At 37.6% G+C, this 23,888-nt stretch overlaps 1 protein-coding gene across 2 annotated transcripts in view; it reads right to left on the bottom strand.

The window, feature by feature from the left end:
• The window catches only part of GPATCH2 (G-patch domain containing 2), a 172,900-nt gene that overhangs the window by 31,965 nt on the left and 117,047 nt on the right, over positions 1–23,888 (bottom strand). The window contains exons 7-8 of one of the 2 annotated variants that reach the window (XM_044266826.1): positions 20,792–20,831; positions 14,436–14,506 (exon numbers count right to left, since the gene is read on the bottom strand). In XM_044266826.1, coding sequence (XP_044122761.1) covers positions 14,436–14,506; positions 20,792–20,831 — 111 coding nt within the window. The remainder of the gene's footprint in view (positions 1–14,435; positions 14,507–20,791; positions 20,832–23,888) is intronic. The other variant, XM_044266828.1, reaches the window with a different exon arrangement.

Genomic DNA, 23,888 nt, shown 5'->3' with positions numbered 1-23,888 from the left:
AATAGCAAACAGCCTCTCCTGCCCAAAGTATTAATGCAAAGGTAATTATTAGAAAAAACAAAAGTCTTCTGAAATATAAAATGTTATACCAGAGTGCAAGTAACAGCAAGGAAAAGGAAACATAGAAAGGAAGAAAGATAGAGCATTTATTCTAAAATAGAAAAAAAACAAAAAAAGCCAACCGAAGGATAAACCATAAATAGAACAAAACAGAACAACAGCTACCAGCCCCCTGTTGAGGGGACAGGATAGAGGTTAGACCTCTTTGAAAATGATTTTTTTTTTTTGTGGAGATTTGATTATAGAACCTATAATGATGTTTATGTCATTATATATAACAAAGTTAAATATATTTTTAAAGAGAAGTCTCTGAATATTAAAATGAAACTAAAGAACCTAATTACAAATTGGTATATCTATACTTAGGAACTATTTTAAGTGACTTTACTTAGTTTTAAAAAGATTTTATTTATTTACTTAAGAGAGAGAGAGAAAAACAAAGCAGTGGGGAGGATAGACAGACTGAGAGAGAGAGAGAGAGAGAGAGGCAGATTCCCTGCTGAGCACGCTCCATCCCAGGACCCTTGGATCATGACCTGAGCCAAAGGCAAACACTTAACTGACTGAGCCACCCAGGGGTCCCTCAAGGGGCTTGAAATTGACTACACACAGGAATTGACTACACATTCCTTGTGAAATATATAAGAATTATAAAACAAATAGGGAAAGGAAAAATTTTAGGCTGTTCTTAAAAATTATTTTATTTGATGGTCATGATGATAAGGTGATTCTGAGACTGCTCTGTGTACGACTGGATAGATAAAAGGAATACTGCTCACCCTTGAACATGGGTTTGAACGACACAGGTCCACTTATACAAGGAATTTTTCCAATAAATACAGTACAGTACTATCAATGTGTTTTCTCATCCTTATGATTTTTTAAAAAGACTTTATTTTAGTGAGAGGAAGAGTGTGAGAGAATGTGAGCAGAGGGACGGGCAGAAGAAAAGGGAGAAGGAGGGAGAAAGAATCTCAAGCAAACTCTGCACTGAGCGTGGAGCCCCCAGTCGGGGCTTGATCTCACGACCCCTGAGGACATGACCCTGAGATGATGACCTGAGCCGAAACCAAGAGTTGGACATTCAACTACTGAGACACAGGTGCCTCTTCCTTATTTTCTTAATAACATTTTTTCTTTAGCTTACATTGTCGTAGGAATACAATATACATACATGTATATTATAGATATATTATATACATATATTATATTATTATATATTATAATACATATAGCACAGAAACTATGCATTAATCAACTGTTTATGTTATCAGTAAGGCTTCTGGTCAACAGTAAGCCATCAGTAGGTTTTTGGGGAGTAAAGAGTCACCAAAGAAATTCTGACCACATGGGGTGTGGGTGGGTGCTTCTAACCTTCCCACATTGTTCAAGGGACAGCTGTTAACTATATGGTGTCATTGAGAGGTAGGTAGTATTTTCAATGTTGAAAAAAGAGATTATAATCAATAATGGAAAGTACAAAAATACCGAAGTCTTGAATTTGAGTCAAGACTATTAGTGTGAGCCAACATGTTTAAAAAAAAAAAAAAAAAATCCTAACGCATTCCATTAAAAAGGGCTAGAAATAATTACAGCTCTAACATCCAGATTGTAGTTTCTGAAGCTACTTCCCTTCTTAAAGAAATGGCAGATTCTTGGTCTAGGCTAGAAAAGGTACAAGGTAGCCTTGAAAAAGTAAACATACCAGATGGCAGGGAAGAAAGCAAAGAAAATCCACTAGAAAGGAAACAGACTCAGGAGCCAATATAAACAATCTTCCATTGCCCAAAGATATGCCAATTTTAACACCATTAGAATAGTAACTAATGAACTGAAACACATCAAATATGTTTAAAATAAATGAGTTAAAGAAAAAATAGAATCAAGTTTCACTGCTCATCTCTGGAAAATGTAAAGAACCAATTAATTTTGAAAACTGATAACCAAGGGAAGTGATCAAGTATTTATCTCTCTTTTCCTACACGATCTGTGCCTTGCAGTAATCGAGTAGCTGAAGTGGGGGATTTTTTTAAATTTTATTTTTAAAGATTTTTATTCATTTATTTGACAGGCAAAGATCACAAGTAGGCAGAGAGGCAGGCAGAGAGAGAGGAGGAAGCAAGTTCCCCACTGAGCAGAGAGCCCAATGCGGGGCTTGATCCCAGGACCCTGCCCGAAGGCAGAGGCTTTAACCCACTGAGCCACCCAGGTGCCCCGTGGGAAATATTTTTAACAGAAGTAATCCAACCAATAAGCAAAATTTGAATGACAGAATTAACATATCACCATTCTGTAACCCTTATTGAATGAATCTGGGATCATTATGGCTAACCAATCACAGAAAGAGACACGGAAGTGAGAAAAATAGAAGATACCATCTCTGAAACAGTCTTGGCCCAAACAAAGCAAAACAAACAAAACAACCTGAACCTAATCAATTCTCTAGATTTAAATACCAATTACAGGAGGGAGGGAGAAGAGGAGTACGTGCAATGACACAGTGCACGTGTGGGGTAAAATCAGCAACACTTCTCGGAGGTGACAAACTTCATAGAACAAACAATCTGATTTCTGCAATCAAAAACTTTCAAGGAGAAACAAAGGCTGGGGAGGGCATATTTATAATTAAAGGGAACATTTTTAAAGAGATGTATGTCAACCCATTATAAGAGACAGATCTCATTTGGATCCAAATCCAAACAATGTATAAAATAAAACATTACAAAGCAACTGAAGATATGTGAGTATCAATCGTATATATTAGCATACGTTAAGAAATAACATGTATTAACAAATTATTGCTCTTTTAATAGATATGGTAATGGTACTGTGGCTTCTTCTTCTTCTTCTTCTTCTTTTTTTTTTTTTTTTTTGAGAGGCTATTATTGGGGTGCCTGGGTGGCTCACTAGGTTCAAGTCTCTGCCTTCGGCTCAGGTCATGATCCCAGGGTCCTGGGATTGAGCCCCGCATCGGGCTCTCTGCTCAGCAGGGAGCCTGCTTCCTCCTCTCTCTCTGCCTGCCTCTCTGCCTACTTGTGATCTCTGTCAAATAAATAAATAAAATATTTTAAAAAAAAAAGAGAGAGGCTATTATTTTTTTAGAACATACTGTTAGTTTCAGTTGAAGTAATATGGTAGATGGGCTTTGGGTTTGGAGGAAGGGCTGGGTGGGGATACACATGAACCCAGGTTGGCCATACCCTGATCTAAGCCAGCTGAGAGACATACTGAGTTTATATTTTTCTCTGTATTTCTGCATATAATAGATTTTCCACAATAAAATATTGTTAAAAACTGCTTTTACCATCCTGACATTGTAAGCGAAAAGCATCTTTTCAACTCTTAAAACTGCCAGTATGAAGTCATTTTAGATGTTCAAATCCTAGTGACACTCTCCATAATTTTTAGTGATCAAACTTGAAATTAAATTAAGTTATTCATGGAGTCTGATGTTTTTTAGTCTGAGTACACCTCTGGACTGTAACTTGATGTAAAAAGATTACAGAAATCCCGATCTGAGGTTTATTGTCCTTAGAAAGGATAATGCATAGTTTTTATTCCATCTTTCTAATTAGTAATTTAAGCATATGTTCAGCATTTAACTCTAAATGTTTGCCTTTTCCCCAAGCTCAAAGACAGCTGTCCAAGATTTGAATGCCAGAAAACATTTAAATATCAACATCTGTTGAATTATGTTAATTTAGTGTAATATAATTGGGCATGAGTTGGAATTGATCAGAAGTATATGAAATAAACAAAGTAAATTCCCAACAATATCTTGGTATACAAACAAATCACTACAGAGTGATGAAAAATATTTCTGAAGAGAAAGGGCAAGGAAAAATTCTGATTATAAAGAAGTGGATTCTTTTAAAAACATAGCTCTAACTCTACGAGACATCATTTTGTGATTTTTAGATTTATTTTTAAATTGCCTCCTAATTGAAAGGTAATTAAAATCAGCTACAACAAGTGACAGTTAAGTGTTTAATATTTGAAAATTTTTATAAATTATTACATAATTTATGCTTATATAGCCACTATTTATATATGCAGTAACGGTTTTAGACTACAGGATGATCCCCATTATATTATGAGCAGTTACATATGTCAAAGTTCAAGAGTTCGTATAATTGGTTTTCTATGGACACAAAATAGTATTTTTTAAATTCAAAGCCTTGTCAATGCGGCTGATGAATTTACGAGGTTTATTCTCCAGGCTGCAAGGTACAAATTATCAAGTAGGAGCTATTGTTTATTGTGTTGCTAATTTATTGTATCGCTGGTTTAAAACATTAACTTTTACAGCAATTCTTTTCCTAATAAATGAGGAATGCTTAATGTTTTGGGGAGTGTTCTGGCACCTATATGCATCGGATGATCAGATCCCCAGACGTACCCCCGATGAAGTTATGACCTGGGCAGCAGTGGGGATACAGCTGCTGTTAATACATAGTCCTGCAGGTGGACCTCTATCACTGCCTAGGGGAGCCATCTCTGGGAATTAAAGGTTAGTTTTGTGTCCACGTCCATTTAATCACAGGACCAATTTGGAGAGAGCCAGCTGTGAAACAGACACCTGTCTGAAGGAAATGGACTCCACAAGACAAATTTACTGGAATGGCTTTCATGTGCTATTTTCCATTATTAGTGACCATGGCCAAATTCCACTGCTGTTCTGGAGGGGAGAGGCTTGCATGCGTTTAGTCATGTGAAAATATCTAATGGAGCTACCAGATTTCAAGAAAGACATTGTCATGAATGCTTTACCAGGACTTGATTGCTTTTTTAATTACCACACACTGGATACATTACATATTTCCAAATGACAAATCCTTTTTTTTTTTTTTTTGTCTTGTCTGTGTGGGTTATTCATATTACCCTGAAAAGCAAACTCTCAAAATTCTAACTGGCTGGTAAGTAATTTTATTTAGTACAGTCACAATTTAAAATAACTCCCTATAACTGTTAGTTTAAAATTTTGGCAAGGAAGGTCAGAATTTCTAGATGCCCAAGGGACAGGAGGCATGAGAAGTGGCAATTTGAGACTACTTCCTTTTTTTAATATAATAATTTCATCATATAGTATAAAATAGATTAAATTCCTTAAAAACCATTTTATGTTGTATATGTGGTGTATTTCTAATTACGCTACTATAAATATCCATACCTAGAAGCCATTAAAAATTTTTTAAATTAGAACACAGATGCAATTAAATGTATTCCAATTAAACAAGTATAGAATGTATACATTTATGTTACAGGGAATATGTAAATATATTCTATGTCTTTATTCATGCATATGTATGAATGAATTTAAAAATCTAAAAGACATTTTCTTTTTTTAAAGATATTTTTTGTCTGGAGGATTGGGTAAACTTTTAAGACAATGAAATTTAATGCGAATATTAGGTTTAGAAAATAGAACAACAACACACTAGACATTTTACTTTTAAAATTACTATTTAAAAGCAGTTTCAAGCCATTATTTTGGACATATAAACATAAAGTATATAAAACATGAATGTTAAGTGGTATAAGTTGTTTTAAAATATGGTACTGAATCATTAGTTTAATATGACAAAGGAGGATTTGTTTTAAAATGGCAAATTTATTAACACAGGGTAGGTAACTTCTCATCTTAAAAATTTACATAAAGCTTCACTTACTTTTGTTAATATGTTTAATCTTGTTGATACATTTCTGTGAAAAGCAACACTGAACCAATATAGTCCATGTCATTAACCAGTACTCTAATGAACAGTTATCCTGTACCAATTTATTAACAGCTGCTCAAAAATGTAGTAATTAATAGTTTCATTTATTTTTGGCAAACCTGCAAAATGACAAATAGTTTTCTATCCGTTGCAAATTAGATCTCCTTCTCCAGTAACAGATGACACTATGCGAAGACTATGTAAACTCAAACCTTGAACATCTTTGGATCTTGAGAAGATCAAATAAAAAACAGCTATAATTTTATTTGTTAAAGCTGCAACACAACACAATGATTTGTATCCTCATATAAAAATGAATATGCTCTGTATTAAAGGAAATAGAAATGTTCTTCTCACCTGACGGAAGAAGGCTGACATGAGTGTGTTTGTATGTCAATATTATGGGATTTTTTTGATTCTGTGATGAAATCTACTGTCATTTTTTTCATTTTAGGAGACTCTTTACTACTAATAGGCAAGATGACAGCCAAAAAAAGAGAGGTTGATTTCTTCTTCCTCACTATTAATTGCTAACATAAGAAACAGAACACACAGCATCCAGGGGCTATCAAATTGTTTGACACTAAGTAGATGAAAAATGTAATGCTACTACAAACTAAGTAAAAGTGAAATAACACGTTTTTAAAAGACATTTTATTTATTATTATTATCTTTTAAAATTTATATTCCCTCAGTTTTTAAAATATATATATATATATATATATTTGTTTATTTATTTGAGAGAGAGAGATCAGATAGTGACAGAGAGCATGAACGGGAGGGGAGGGAGCAGTAGGCTCCCCGCTGAGCTGGGAGCCGGACAGAGGGCTGGATCCCAGGACCCTGAGACCAGGACCTGAACCAAAGGTGGACGCTTAACCGACTGAGCTACTTTTAAAATGTTAAAAGACATTTTAAATATTAAATACAATTGAATAACATCAACAATAAAAGCATTTTTACTTAATTTCAAATTACATATCAGATAGCTGGATGGTTTAGCCTTTGTGCCTCCCAATAGTAAATGACAAAACTCATTTAAGTAAAGAAGAACAGGAGATTAAAAAAAAATTACCAGATCTAAAAGGAAAGGCATGACATGATCTAAATAATTCAATAAAATTGCTGTCAATTTTTGTCAAACTATCAATCTTTTTATATGGATTCTTAGAATAGTAAAGACTAATCATAAATATAAAGAGGTATTTTAAAAAGTAAGACATTTTCAAGAATGGCACATCCCTTAGAATCAGGCATCATTTAATGCAAGTTTTACTGCCTTTCAATTTGGGAAACTATATTGAACTTTCTGGTACTAACCAAAGGTTATGACATGAGAAACAATATGAAATTATTTAATTGGAGTTTGAGATGAAGGCAGAGGAAAAGAACTTCCTAACTTTGAGAAGTATAAAATTATATTTGACTACTGAAATAAAAAAGTGGAAGATTTGGATATCAAGTATGGAATTTAAGGGGCGCCTGGGTGGTTCAGTGGTTAAGCCTCTGCCTTCCGCGCAGGTCATGATCTCAGGGTCCTGGGATCGAGCCCCACGTTGGGCTCTCTGCTCAGCAGGGAGTCTGTTTTGCGCCCCCCCACCCCCTGCCTGCCTCTCTGCCTACTTGTGATCTCTGTCAGAAAAATAGATAAAATCTTAAAAAAAAAAAGTCTGGAATTTAAGAGAAAGATATGGGTTGAAGAAATAAATTTAGATGTCACTATTGTTTTTATAAAACACTCAGATGCAATGCCTGAAGGTTTAGCTGTGTGTGTGAGTGTGAATATATGTGTGTTTCACTTGGGCTAATAATCTAGTACGTGCAATGACCACTCAAAAACTATGCCTGTTAATTATTAAATATTGACAGTGATAGGTAATAAGAAGCGGTTTTTAAAAATTACAATCCAGTATGCTTTCATGCATTTATTTCTTGAAATAATTTTGTGTTTCCCTAAGTTTTTATTTGTTTTCATAGGCTTTCAAGTACACAAGGAGATACTCATTCAATATTAGATGAGAAATAATACACAAGAAGCCTAAGACAAAACGCCACAGTAGGAAAATGGATAGAGAATTCTGAAGAAATGAAAGGACAGAAAAGAGAACCTCATAGACTAATCCAACGGAAGAATCAGATGGGAATAATCAGTAAGGTATGGGAAACACAGATGAATACAAGACAGGAAACACGCAACTTCAAGCAGTGCAATGCAAAATCTTGAGCGAACACAAAATGAATATAAGAGGATAACGTTTTGCTGAAAGATTTTTCACACCACTTAATATCTGACACACCTGCTGTATGATAAGGCTCCCCCAGGGGAAAAAAGTGCAGCAACAGACTAAAAGGAAGATGTGTAAGACTAATACCATTTGGATCAATGAGATGACATTACAGCACTGTTTGTAATTAGAGTTTGTTTATATTAGTTTACATTATATCTGTGTTAAGAATCAGTCAAAAGGGGATGCCTGAGTGGCTCAGGCATTAAGCCTCTGCCTTTGGCTCAGGCAGGTCATAATCCCAGGGTCCTGGGATTGAGTCCTGTGTTGGGCTCCTTGCTCAACAGGGAGCCTGTTTCTCCCTCTGCCTCTCCTGCCCCCCCCCTTTTTTTTAGGTTTTTTTTTTTAGTTTTTTAAATATTTTTTTTTATTTTTTATAAACATATATTTTTATCCCCAGGGGTACAGGTCTGTGAATCGCCAGATTTACACACTTCACAGCAGTTATCAAAGCACATACCCTCCCCAATGTCCATAACCCCACCTCCCTTCTCCCAACCCCCCTCCCCCAGCAACCCTCAATTTGTTTTGTGAGATTAAGAGTCACTTATGGTTTGTCACCCTCCCAATCCCATCTTGTTTCATTTATTCTTCTCCTACCCACTTAAGCCCCCATGTTGCATCACCACTCCTGACCCCTTTCTTATGCTCTCTCTGACAAATAACATTTGAAAGAAAGAAAGAAAGAAAGAAAGAAAGAAAGAAAGAAAGGAAGGAAGAAAGGAAGAAGAGAAAAGAAAAGAGAGAAATCCAAAGGACCCCCTGCCCTTTTCAGAGGAAGAAGCATGGGACCCCTTGAAAAACATAGTCCGTTGCTGATGAAATAGGGTTCCCGAGGGAACGGACCGTCATTAGCAAAGTAGCTGCTTGTTTAAAGGAGGCTTTCACAGATTGTCACCTCTTTGGCACTGTTAGACATAAGAGTCTCAGAGTTGGAAACGACACAATTCCCCTGCACCCTGCACCGATTTGAAGAGCCTAGATGAAGTGGGTGTGGCAAAAAAGGAAAAATGCCATAAACTGGGTATCTGGAAAACTACCCAAGTGCATTATAGTTAGTGGCCTCGGTACATAAGGGCCTGAAATCCGGCTACAGAGGTGTTGAAAACTTCCCCGCGGAGCTGAGGTGACATGTACTACCCTCCACGGGCTGGAAGAATGAGGCCGAGCTCCGGTGAGAAACGCCCACCTGAAGACCACGCTGTCTCCAGGAGCTTCAGAGGCTCGGCTGTGAGTCACCAGCGTTAGACCATTGGTGCATTTATCTTTTCTCACCTACCTGCTATGTTTCAGGAGTAAATGATCCCCAAATTTATTGATTTAATGCATTATAGTTCTCTTCTCTAACCTTTATGTTTCTCACAAGTTGAGAAAGGGAAGTGCAGTCACTCACCCGAAGGGGGTAAGAAAAGTCAAGCCAATATTGAAAATACTAGAAAGAAAATGGCTTTGAAGACAGCAACGCAGAAAAATACATTTAAATAAGAAAGGTGAAGAATTTTTTGTCTTGCACTTAATAAAACTTGTAACAAAAATTAGACTCGAGTAAGTCTTTCTCTCCTTGTGCTTACTTCACCTCCATGAATTGCCCTGTGCCTCACACAAACGTTACCCTTAGAGACACAAGAAAATAAACTGCACCCACAAAACAAGACACAGAGAATATCTGTTCAAAAGGAATGTTCAAAGAACAAGGTGAGCTCTTGGAAATGAAAAGTGTAAGAGAATTTTTTTTAGTGAATAAAAGGTCTGGGACATCACTTTGATAAAACTGCCCAGAAATCTTTGAAGACAACAATATATAAAAGGGACATTAAGGAAAGTTGGAGCATCACCTGAGGGCACTCCAACATCCAAATCCCAAGAGAGCGGGGTGGGGGGCTGGGAAATGGAAACCACAGACAACTCCCCCTGTGGGAGGAATGCATTCGAAGTCCGGGGCAAACGGCTCCCAAAAGAATTCCATTCCCAGCTGAATCAGTCAACCTAAGACTAGAATAAACAGATTTTCAGATATGCAAAGTGCCCAAATTTAACCACAACTGTTCTCCTTCTCAGAAAGCTCAGGAAAAATCGTGGAGGCCAGGGAACAGGAAATCCCATGTAGGAGAGATGAAGTACAGCCCCAGGATGATCATGAAGAGAGATCACAGGACTTGAGCTGTGCAGCAGGTCCAGACAGCACACAGCTGAGAAAGGATCTGAGAAACGGACAGCTCCAAGAGGGAGGAGCCCCAGAAAAAGAATGGAGAGGAACTACACTTCTGCGTAGTGGTGGTTGATGAACGGGGGTGAGGCACACAGAAAACAAAGCAAATGAAAAACAAGACAGTTATCTCCATGACAACAAGAAAGTGATACATCTATGAATAATATTTACATACATAATCACATTAATGCAAACAATGAATATTGATTTGGTCTGACAATTATGAGATAGCTACTAGAAAGAGAGAAAAATGCAGATAAGGGGGCATGCATGCGTGTGTGCGTGTGTGTATGTACAGGACGTACAGCAGGAAGTCAGTAGGTTATACCAAAGTAAGAACATCAAGAAATCATAATATAAGCATGCAGTTTGGCTTGATACTAGAAGAAATGGCTAAAAGGGTTGAAAGTGGTTTCCTCTGGAGGGTGAAATTGGAGAATGGGGAAGGCCAGGGCTGGGGGCTACCATATTTGTCCTAAGTCTTATAGAATAATTTGATTTTCTAAACTAGATAGAAGAAAAATAAAATAAAAAAAAATAAAATTGAACAAGCGCTTAGAAAACACACAGGTGGAAATAACAAGACCATCCTTGAAATAAGAGCTAATGTTTGAGCTCTTCCATTTTAAATGCCTTAGAGGCACTAACTCATCTATCCCTTCTAACAGTGCTATGAAGTAGGTATGCCTATTTTCAATTCACAGATAAGTAAACTGAGGGGCAGAGAAGTTAAGTATTTTGCTCAGGATCACCCAGACTATAAGTAGTGACATGGGGACTAGAGTCAGACACTAACTGTAGAGGTCCCCACAAGGACTCAATCAAAGCACTTTACTGCATATAATTGATTTTAAATGAATTCTACAAATATTTTATGTAATGATATTTATTGCCCATGTATCAGGCATTGTTTATGGTACTGGGGATACTCTAGTGAGTAAAGCAAAGAACCTGCTTTCATGAAGCTTAAAGAGATTGTCCCTCTTTGACAATCAGGAAGACAGATCAATAGAGTTTGATGGGTTTGGTGAATAATGAACCTTTTTTACATTGAGGAGAGACTTGAAGGAAACAGGAAGCAAGCCATAAAGATAGTTGCAGGGAGAGGGAACAGCATGTGCAAGGGCCAGTGGGACTGGGGTGCTGGGGGAATAGCAGAGAAGCCACTGTGCAGGAAGGGTTGAGTAAGAAGTGAAGTGGGAGAAGATGTCAAGGAGGAAGCGAAAAGATCTGGGCCAGATCACAAATGGCCTTGAAGGCCAACATAAAGACTTTGACTTTTGCTCGAAGATTTTATTTATTTGAGAGAGAGACAGAGAGAGAGACAGAGAGAGACAGAGAGAGGGAGCAAGTGGGGTTGGGGAGTGAGGCAGAGAGAAGCAAACTCCCTGCTGAGCAGGGAGGCTGATGCAGGATTTGCTCCCAGAATCCCAGGATCACGACCTGAGCTGGAGGCAGATACTTAACCGACTGAGCCACCCAGGTGGCCCCCCCCAAATTCTTTTAGAAGATCTTGATTGAGGTGTAGTTGACATAAGAAAAACGCACAATTAAAGTGTATAACTGGACAAGTTTTGACATAGGTATATACATGTGAAACCATCAGCACACTCAAGATAATGAAAATACCCTCATCCCAAGACCTTCTTCATGCCCCACTGGAACCCTTCCCTCTAGCTCCTCACTGGCCCTGTCCCATGCCCATGCTTCACAACTCATCTGCTTCTTGCCAATGCTATTGCTGTCCACTATTTTGAAAAGGCCTATGAATCACACATCATTATCACTTTATACAAACAATGGTTATTTACATTTACCTACATCTTTTTCAGTTTACTGGTTCTGCATCATTCCTGAATCTCAGACATTTTTTTTTTTTTTTGGCGGGGGGGAGACCACTGTTTGGAAACACATCCTTTAAAAATTCTGGCCAAAGTCTGTTGATAGTAAATGTTCTTCGTTTGTGAAAATCTGAAAGTGTGCCTACTTCACTTTCATCCAGGAAAGATGTTTTTCTAGATACACAGTTCTAGGTTGTGTGTTAACTTACAACTCTGAAGATGAGTCCACTGTGCTCTGGGTTCCTTGCTGCTATAGAGACATCTGATGTATAGCTACCATTCCTTTGTAGACAATTTGTCCTTTCTTTCTGAATTCTTTTTTTTTTTTTTAAAGATTTTATTTATTTATTTGACAGAGAGAGATCACAAGTAGGCAGAGAGGCAGGCAGAGAGAGAGGGGAGGAAGCAGGCTCCCTGCTGAGCAGAGAGCCTGATGCGGGACTCGATCCCAGGACCCCGAGATCATGACCTGAGCCGAAGGCAGCGGCTTAACCCACTGAGCCACCCAGGTGCCCCTTTCTGAATTCTTTTAAGATTTTCTCTTGTTTTGGGTGTACTACACTATACCACTAGGTGTGGATTTCTTTTCTCTTTCTTAAAGATTTTATTTATCCATTTGAGAGCAAGTGAGAGAGAGCACAATGGTGGGGAGAAGCAGAGGAAGAGGGAGAAACAGACTCTGCTGAGTAGGGAGCCCTATGTGGGGGGATGATGACCTGAGCCAAAGGCAAATGCCCAACCGAATGAGACACCCCGGTGCCCCTGGATTTTTTTTTTTTTAAATTTATTGTACTTAGTATCCATTGTGCTTTCTGTATGTGTAAGTACAGATCTATAACTTTCACACTGGGGATTCTTAACCAATATCTCATTAAATATCGTGTGTGCATGTGTTTTAAGCCCTTCTTCATCAAAGACTCTGATTAAATATATCTTGGACTTTTTTCTGTGTCTCTTAAGGACGCTCTTACTCTCCCATCTCCTTGTATTTCTAGGCTATATTCTGGTCTATTTCTTTGGCCGTATCTCCATTTCATTAATTATCTCTTTAATAATCATATTTCTCATTTCTAACAATTATATGTTTTTTTCTATTTTGCCTGATTAATTCCAATAGTGAGCTGCTGTCTGCTCATTTTATTTGTATATATATTTCATCCACAGTTATTTATAAACTATATACATTTTATACAGATATTGCTATAATCTTAGAAGCTGACATTCTTAAGGGTAAATATATTGGTTTTATGTTGACTATCACTGATGGTCAACTTATTATTTATTTGACAGTTTCTTTTTTTAAAATATTTTATTTATTTATTTGACAGAGCGAAAGAGATCACAAGTAGGCAGAGAGACAGGCAGAGAGAGAGGGGGAAGCAGGCTCCCCGCTGAACAGAGAGCCCAGTGCAGGGCTTGAGCCCAGGACCCTGGGACCATGACCTGAGTTGAAGGCAGTGGCTTAATCCAAGGAGCCACCCAGGTGCCCCATTTGACAGTTTTTGATTGTCTAAATTAGGTAGCCATGCTTGGAGAGGATTTATATTCGCTTCTTCAGAGATCGAGTGGATTTTCAGTTGAGGTTACTTTGTACAACATTATACTTTAAAGCTCTATTGTTTCTTTGGGAAAGTTAAACACAGCAGCTAGCGCCCTACCAACAGGAAACCATGGGATGCAATTTATCTGAAGTCAGTTATCTTGTTAAAAATTGAGTAAGTGTAAATCCCAGGGTGGTAGTTCTGATCAATATTCTGAGAACCATTTTCATCTAAATAAAAATTAAGTCTTCAGAAACACCACATGCAAAATTTGAAAATATACATCTAAAACAACCGACTGAGAAAAATTCTTTGTTAATGGAAAAAAATAACATCGACTCAGCAATATAAAATGAGTAAGAACCAGAAGCACTTCTTAAAATGAGTGTATTTTCTATAGACTCATTTATATATTATTAGAATATACATGTTGCTCTCTCATAAGGTTTAAGTACCATATAAGTTAAGGGGAAAAAGACTTATTCTACTTTTTTTAAATGGAAAATAAAATGATTATTCTAAATCCTGATCTCGTATTGATTAGTCATGAGAAACGGAAATTTTCTTTTCTTTTAAAAATTCATTCTGAATGGTATCTCTCTATTCATTACTAATAATCCTGAAATCGACTCTAATAAACAATGGTTGAAATATTTCACACTGGTTCTTTAGACGGCAACTTCAAAGGCAACTCAGCTATCACTCATCCATTCATATTGGTATGGGGAGAAAAAGAGCACATGACTCAATGAGCAGAATTAAAAATGATCTGAACGGCTTACCTGCTGGCTGTTTTCACAGAACAGTTCTTCTTGTGGCCTCTTTCGGCTCGGTTATCTCTCAGAAGCTGATGCTATACCAAGTGTTAAGACAAAGTAGTAGAAACAAAAACAGTTTCATTGTATTATTTTGGAAGTAGAAGGGTGATCCTCTCAGCAAAGGGACACCATTCCTGCATTTGCGGTAACTTTTTTTTTTTGCCTTTACTGGTTTCTCTCACAAGGCAGCCCACTGGGCTCACTGGGGACGCCGTTGACACTCTTGTAACAAAACTGGGAGCAAGCGTTGGCAATCTGACGTTTCCCTGACAGCGAGACTGCTCCGGGCGGGAGGTTCTAGAACTCAGTCTTTATCCGAGTTCACTGGAGTAGTCTTGGTTAAAGTCACATAACCTCTCTTGCCAAGGGCCTTTACCATTGCGTTCAGCTGTGAATTTTTGAGACTTTGTCATTTACGCTGACATAAAAGATCTAATATTTTCTCTGTATCTCCTGGCCTAACATGGTTAAGAAACACACTTAAAACATTTGTTTTCAAAGAAATTATTGGCTTGGAAATACATAATTAGAAAGTATGTATATACATTTGATTGCCTCCTCAAAATGCCTCACCATCCACTTCCCTTCACACTTGGCTTTGCCGTAACTAATTGGAAAGAAAAAAACCCCAAGTAGTCAATACTCTGTACTATGTGTTTGCTCAAACTGTAGCTTATCTTATTTATGCAGAAATATAATTATACACAAGACTGGGCCAAAAGGAGGATGCACAGCATATTAGAAATTAACCCTAACAAAAGTAGAAATCTTAAAAGTACTAATGCACATAGATCTAGGTTCTAATCCCAGCTGTGCCTGTAACTAACAAGTTACTAGGTTTTAAGAACAGATTTGCCATTTACAAACTGGGCAGTCTTAGGCAAAGTACTTAACCCTCACATCCATCTGTAAAAAGGAGCGAATATATCTACTGATAGGGTTGCCAGGAGGGTTAAACAAGATAAACCATGTAAAATGCTTAGCACTATGACCAAAACACAAGAAGTGCTGAGCAAAATGGTTCAAATACTACCACTACGATTGTAATTAATGAGCCTGGTGGTCAGTGGGTATTGTCTGACCAGTAGCAATACCTTTTGATAAAAAAACTGCTTTAAACTATTTAATGACATTATTTGGAATTAATAATTAGCAACATTTGGCCACCTTTGAGAGGAAACAGAACTTAGATCATCAACAATGTAGTTAAATCATTTATTTATTCTTTCAGGATGGTCTTAATGATAAGTACATGTATCTTAAATTTCTCTTAAATATCTACTTCTTTCCTTCCCCACTACTACCATCCTAGTACCATGATTTTCTCTTACTTGCAAAGGCCGCCCTGCCTCCAGACTCACTCCTATCCAAACTATTCTCCATGCTGCAGCCAGTAATACTAAAATTAGATCTACTTTACTCTCTGCGGATAACCCCCCAAATCTTATTCAAGCCTTTCATGGCCCTTCATACTTTGATTACATTTCTAAACTCCTAATTTCTTATGTTTCCTCCTACCCCAACCTAACCTTCCTACTACTTCTTCTTTTTTTTCTTTTTGATTTTAACTCCAGTATAGTAAACACCCAGGTTCTGTTAGTTTCAGGGGTATAATACAGTGATTCGACAATTCTGTCCATTACTCAGTACTCACTGTGATAAGGCCACTCTCCTTCCTCTGAGCCTATTTCACAAATCTCTCCACCCACCTGCCGTCTGGTGATGGTCACTAACCTCCTCTTCTCTAAATTACATAGCCCCGCCATATTGAACTTTCTAGCTTGCCGTGTGCACCACATTCTCGCTCACCTGTGGCCCTTTGCTTCCCCTATTCATTCTTGCATCTCCAAGGTCCAGCACGGTGTCTGGTACAGTTTTAGTGCTCAGTAACTATTTGTTGAATGAATGAATGATGGAATAAATGTGATAAAGAAGTAGGGAGTGAGATCTAGTATCTGACAGGCAGCTGAAGCTCGATCCCATTATTACTATGTATAGAAAATGGCAACCATTTATCTTAAGTCCATTAATCTGAAAGTGTTTCAATTTAGAAACACTTCGTACCATGAAACAAAATTGTTTCTGAAAATAAAAATAATTAATTACTTTGGCATTTCTAAGTCTAGTGCCTTTTAAGAACATATGTACAAACCAACATTTGTGACACAGATAGCCAGAGGTGAGATGATAACATCTCTACATCCACCTGAAATTAATAGTAGTGGTAACTAACTTGCCTAATTTTAAGATAAAAGATATGTGAATGCTGTTTCGGCGGTTTGTGTTAAAACAGTTACAGCAAAGAACTCAAAATCCTAAACACAACATTCTAAAATAAGAATTCTATTAGTTTAGTTTTGAAAATTCAACTCTAAGGACCAAAATAAATATTAGGCTGTACCTACTAGGTCTGGATAGTTCTCGGAGAGGCCACCACTTGGATCAACTTAAATGAGATAGCGCCCTCTCTAAATTCTAACGTTAGAGCTCCTTCTATGATATTCATGTGAGAATTTATTTTCTCCCTCGTATTTACAGTTTTGATGGGCTTTGTATACAAAAGGAGGCCAATATCGGAATTATCTAATACAGTGCTTCTATATTAAAAACCCATCACAAATTTTCACACTTTATCAATAAAACTATAAATCTAGATGCAACTTTGCAAATTTAAAATCAAACCAAGATAAAAAAAATACAAACTCAGATCTATGGGTCATGAATCCAATTAATTAGTATGGGAAGCTCCTAAGGGGGCAAAGAGGAAAAAATTAATCCAGAATGTTATTAAAACAGAAAACATGTATTTGTATTTGACAGATTCTCAACACATTTCTGCTATGTCCCAAAGAACAAGAAAAAGGATGGCAGGGTGCAGTGGGGTAGAAGGCTAAGTTAGGTCCTGAGTTCATGGTCAAAGACACAAGAATCCTTGAGCTCTGCTGTAATAAGCAAGAGAAGCTCATCAGGTTTTGAGAAATTCCTCGCTCTTCTTACTGATAATTTTTCTGTTTCCCTGGACTACTATCAGTGTCACAAGTGAGGTCAATTTTTAAGATTCTGACTTGACCACGCCAACTCTGATTAATAACAGAACTTCTGAATATGGTGCGAAGTGCTTCTTACCTTCCAACTTTCAGATTGCTGCACTTAGGCCAGATGGAGACACAACTCCCTGATTAGTGACCTGCAGACGTATATTAAAAAATGACCCATATAAGAATTACATGAAAATTCATAAGCACAAAACCTAGTACAATGTGAGGTTTACAAAAAGTTCACAGTTTTGAAAACTACTGCATTAAACCAGGAAGAGAAGTGTTCCTTGTGGATGATGGTTCTTACTGTCAAAAAGGGAGCAGGGGATTTCTGTGGCTCTTCATATTTTCACAAGATTATTAAAAGTTTCAAGTCCTTGGGGCGCCTGGGTGGCTCAGTGGGTTAAGCCGCTGCCTTCGGCTCAGGTCATGATCTCGGGGTCCTGGGATCGAGTCCCGCATCGGGCTCTCTGCTCAGCGGGGAGCCTGCTTCCTCCTCCTTCTCTCTCTGCCTGCCTCTCTGCCTACTTGTGATCTCTCTCTCTGTCAAATAAATAAATAAAATCTTTAAAAAAAAAAAAGTTTCAAGTCCTTAATATAAGAGAAGAAGCCAAGAGAGGAATTCTTCTACAGAAATGCTCTCTTTACCACCTGAAACTCAGAGGCATTCGCTCAGGAATATTTCTGTTAACAGCCATTTCTCTGTAATTTCTCAAGTGTCTACCAAAGAATTTCAAATCTCTTCACAGGTGGGCTCTCAGTGTCCTCACCCTAAAGGGAGAACTAAGTAATATCTAAACTGTGGCCTATGACTCCTTAAGATACTTGTAAATATAGTCAAAATGTCAAATCATTAGATGTTCAAAGAGGAAAAATCAGAATAAAGTAGGACAAAAAAAAAAAAAAAGGTGTTTCATATAACTGCTTCTTTCTCCTTCCTTCCATTTCTGAACCAACTTTATTTCCCTTCTGGGGCCTTTATAACTGCCCTCTCTGTGGTTTTCCTCAAACATTTCACAACAGACTGTGTCATTATTGCTTTCCTGCCCCAGATTATAACCACCAGAGGGGAATGCTACATTGTTTTTCTAAATACCTTCCTTCATAAAGATAGAGTACCTGAAAGATAATGGCTGATGGATAATAGTTACTTACTGAATATGTAATAAAAGAGTGAGAAGTACGCATGGTGTCAATGGGTATGGGATTTAGGACTAAAGAACGGAAAGAGGAATTATAAGACAGAGGAAGTAGAAAGGGATGGGTTTTCCAAAAAGTGATGGTAATGTTATCCTTTCTTTATGTTGCTAACTTGGTATGGGGAAAATAAAAGGTCTTCATGCAGGCCAACAGTCATTCATTCAACAATCTGGTGCAAGCAGTCTGTTTAATGCTATATTTTTTGCATTTTTGTGTTCTCCTTTTTTATTTAATCATTTAAAGTGGCCCCCAAGGATAAAGCTGAGGTGCTGTCTAGTGTTCCTAAGTGCAAGGCTGTCAGAGACCTTACAGAGGAAACATGTGCATTAAACAAGCTTCCTTCAGATATTAATATTAAACAAGGTGTCATTAAACATAAACATACATCAAATAAGAATATGTATTGATCAGTAAATGAAAATTTTGTGACCTCTCAGGAACCTAACCTTCTATTTCCCTAGGAGCAGTGTTTTGGTATATGCTACTATAGGGTTCACACTGACTTTAAAGACCACAGCTACTGTAGATAATAAGAATCAACTGTACTCATTAATTAATAACCTACATTCAAGACAGAAATCTGAAGTGTGATGTATCAAAGTTAAACGAAAGGCAGATTTGAAAATTGGTCAAAAAGATTTTAAAAATTAAAAGCAAAAAAGAATTGCTCAACTTTTTTCTCTTTATGATATTAGCATTGTTGATTTTTAACTGTATGAAGAAAATCTTGGCTAGAAGCAACCAGTTATACTGTGATATGAAAGACAACTTTATAACATTACTTTAAATTTTCTAAAAGGCAGAAAAGGAGCTTTAAAAAACTGTATTTTGGGATAATCTATATCCTGATATGACATATTACCCAGAAGCAGCATGTTCTTGTAAGCACTATACATAGGTACATAGAGAGACATGAACCATTTGGGAAAGCAAAAAGTCTAATTTTTACATTTTGAATAATAATATAAACACATCACAGACATAACTTAGTCTGGTTAATTTCCAAATCTTTAGAAACAGCAGTCCATATTATACTATTATTATGAGAAGTATCTTTAAAGGGGACAATCACTCCTATGGAAAAGGGCAAGTTCACAAAATACTATTAAAGCTGAATTTACATGATATTTTTCTTTAGCTAGGCTCATGTGTGTTAAAAAGTTAAGTATAGTTTATAATGAAGTATTTAACACCTTCTTATTATGAGTAAAAGGAACTATGGCATACACAATCAACTGTGGCTCAGCTTAAGAAATTAAACATCATGAATATATTATCTACCTACCTACATCTTTCCCTGTCTCCCTACCTACCCTTCACAGAAAATCATCCCTGTGGATGTGAGGTTGTTCATTCTCATGTATTTAAAGGTATTTCTTACATATTTTTGACCCACTTAGTAACTTTTATAATTCATAATGAAAAAAAAATCAACAAGGAGGCTAACTGTAAAATGCATATGCTTTAAAACTTATCAAAAACTCAAGCCCTAAATTACCACAGCATGCTGAGGAGAGAAAATGAATACATTCAAGGGAAAAAGAAAGAACGTACTTATTTTGTATGTGAAGTTCATTGAAATGAATGTCAAGTTTTTGTTAAGGTAACTAATTACTGTGCTGCCATGTATACTACTAAGCAATAAAAGAAAAAACCTCATGGAAAAATATAACGTAAACTTGTAAGAAACTATTACCATCTTCTAAACTTCAAAAATAAAAATATTCTCTTGCTGGCTGACCTTACTTAATATTAAGCAATTTTTTAAGCATACGTACTATCTTGATACCTCAACTTTGTGAAAAACAAATGTAAATGGTGAAGTCCTACAGACAAGTGACTCCCACAGCCTTCCCGTGGAGGTGACCTTTGTGACAGGGGAAAGTGGCAGTAAGGGAACATTCTGATGCTTACTGAGGATGAGGCACTTGGTCAGTATGTTAAACACGGGCACAATCAACTCCTTTTTCAATGAGCTGGGATTTCTATCTTTTCTCACAGAGCTGATCTACTACCTTGAAGGGAGATAGTTGATACCTGAAAGAGACTAAGAAACTTCCTTTTGGATAGAATGTTCCTTACCTGGGCATGCTCTGTCCTAGCGCCAGGGCTAAACCAATGGCTGCAGAGGAAAGAGAAAAGGAGTTAGCATGAGCCTAAAGAAAAGCACGTGCTCTCACACGACCCGTCTGCATGTGCTTTAAGAAATGTATTCGCCACCAGCAATAGAGCCTTAAATATGCTTTATTTTAATGGATATTTCATGTAATTCTAGACTTACACCAATTTTGACAGAATTGTAAGAGTGCTCATAACCCAGTAATTTTCAATTTAATAAGCAAACTCAGTTAGAATTACATTTCCATTTAATTATGTTAACATAAACTGCTGGGACTGTATTCATTTTACGAATCAATTCTGGTTATAAAATCTTCAAATGCTATCATTTACCACAACTTAATTATAGCATCGTTACAACAAATTATGACCTTTGGATTGCCGGAGTTTTAAAAAAACATTAAAAATACCAGAATATTATATCCTCTGGCTCTGCCCCCAGGAACAATCACACAAAGCCCTTGGTGTAAATTCTGGAGTGTCCAAGCTAGAGGTACCTTGAACCTGATCCTTCCACTATGATAACAACTTGCATTCTGGCTGAGAACAAGTTCAACAACAATGTTCAGAACACGGAAGTCGCTGCAGAGTTGACGATTCCCTTCTCGAGCTGTCCTTGCCCTGCCTGACCCACCCGTACTCCACGGATCCTCAGGAAGGACCCATCTGGGGAGGCCTCTTCAACCTCACAACCGGGGAGTTGTGATTAGTTGCCTGCCTAGACCTTCGGCAGTATTCTGCATCAAAACTACTTGCAAGCATCAAGGGGTAGGAAATCAAGAGAAACCCAGTGGCAAATAAACCACAAAAAGCCCAGAGAGAATGATACCAATGTTATTATTAATGCTACTTGTTTTTTAGAGAACAATAATATTGAGGACTTGTGTTTCCCAAGCACTCTTTTGACACAGGACATGTATTACTTCCTCTCCTTATAAAAACCTTACAAGGTTCTTCTCACTTTCCAGGTACAGAAATGAGGCGCAGACACTAGGCTATTTGCCCACGGTGCGCACCCACCATACTATACTGCAGAAGGACAAGACACTTAAATTAAAAGGGCAGATTTCCTAAGACTTTGATGTAATCTCCAGCCTCTGTGGTACGAACACCTGGGAATAAACAGCCTCTACATTAATAGGATTTGTCTCTGCTCTTACTGGAACAACTTCTCAAGCTCACAGACGGCGATGCTCTTTGGCAGGTCACATTCTACCTTGATGTGGAATGGACACTTTTGGTATCTGTAAATGACATCTGGATTAATAACCAACTAGAAGCAAGCTATTCACCCAGACAACCCGACTAATATATTTCCCCCCTGTTAGGGACTGTACCTTTGTATGACCAATGTATGGTTTACTAAATCATGGTGTGTAAGTGATCCTTTCAGAGTTCAAGGCAGAACAGTAGATTTAATAGAAAAAAAACCATTGATATGTTTTTGGATTAGACATTATAAAGAACTTTTGAGAAAACAACCACTCTTTGAGTTTTAATATCATATCAAAGAATAGCCACAAAGATCTGGAATGAAAGGGCTAATAATATATTCCTTCCTTGTCCAACTACTTATCTGTGTGAGGCTGGATTTTCTTCATATGCTTCAACCAAAGCAACATCTCACCCCAGGTTGAAAGGAATCTAAGCTGTCTTCTATTAAGCCAGACATTAAAGTAATTTATGCAAACAATAGCATGTTCTCACTAATTTTGGGGGGCGAAAAAAATAGCATATTTTCCTAAAAGTATGCTATTTAAGTTAACATGTAATGGGCCTACTATGTATTTATATATACATATTTTTTTAGAGAGAATATGCATGTGCACGTACGTGTGCATACGGACACGAGAATGGGGGTGACGGTGGGGGACAAAGGGAGAAGAAGGGAGAGAATCTTAATCAGCCCAACACAAGGTGCAATCTCACAATCCCCAAATCATGACCTGAGCCGAAATCAAGGGTTGGATGCTTAACCGACGGGGCCACCCAGGTGCCCCTGGGCTTACTGTATATTTTAATAAATACATAAATACTGCTAAGATTCTTCTTGTCACAAACCGAGTCTCCATCTAGCTAGTTCACTAGCCCAGTGAACGGCAGCACCGACCTTCCAAAGGACAACTAAACTCAGCTTGGACCCCTTTCTCTTCCCTATCCAAACCACCAGCAAGTTACTTTTCTTATACCTGCTAACTTGACTCCATTTCTCATACTGCAGAGCTACTGTGATGCTTCCAAGTTCCATTTTATGAATATTTGGTGATTCACACCCTTACCTCAAGCAAACAAATAAATAAACAAACGCAAACCAAGGTCTGAAGGGTTGTCCACTGGCCTCGGGAGAAAGAATCCCTAAATGGCCCACGGGCCTTCGCATCATTAGTCTTGCTTCCCTCCCTCCCGTCTCACCCCAAACTCCCTGCTTCTCTCCCGTTCTGTGCTTACTGCCAACATTCCTTTCATCCTCTGAACACAGAGCTGTTCTCTCTGCTTGAAATGCTCCCCTTGTCATCATTCCCTTAATTCTTGGAGGTTTCATCTCAAGCTTGCTTTCCTTAAGGAAGCCTTTTATCTATCTCCATCTTTAGTTCAAATTCTTTTTTTTTTAAAGTTGTCTTTTACATGGGCCCCCGGGTGGCACAGTTGGTTAAGCCTCCGACGCTTGGTTTTGGTTCAGGTCATGGTCTCACGGTTGTGAGATCGAGCCCCATGGGGAGCTCTGTGTTCAACACGGAGTCTGCTTGAGATTCTCGCCCTTTCCCCCATGCCTCTCCCACTTGCACTCTCTCTACAATAAATAAATAAATCTTTATTTAAAAACATTCTCTAAATTTAGAGTACTCAGCTCACTGTATAATCATCATCTGTGTGTCAGTCTGTACATACACATTTAAGTGTGTGCTTACTGATCAATGTCTCTTTTCTCTTTTCTCAATGTCTGTCTTGTTCATTACTACAGATCTAGCACATAGTAGGCCTCACAGATATTTTCTGAATGCATGGATAAATGAATGGCCTGAGATACAGGGCAGAGTTTTAACAACTAGAGGCACCATGT

The sequence above is a fragment of the Neovison vison genome, chromosome 10, assembly GCF_020171115.1.
Source record: "Neovison vison isolate M4711 chromosome 10, ASM_NN_V1, whole genome shotgun sequence".
Taxonomy (NCBI): Eukaryota; Metazoa; Chordata; class Mammalia; order Carnivora; family Mustelidae; genus Neogale; species Neogale vison.
This window is presented reverse-complemented; position numbering and strand designations above follow the sequence as displayed.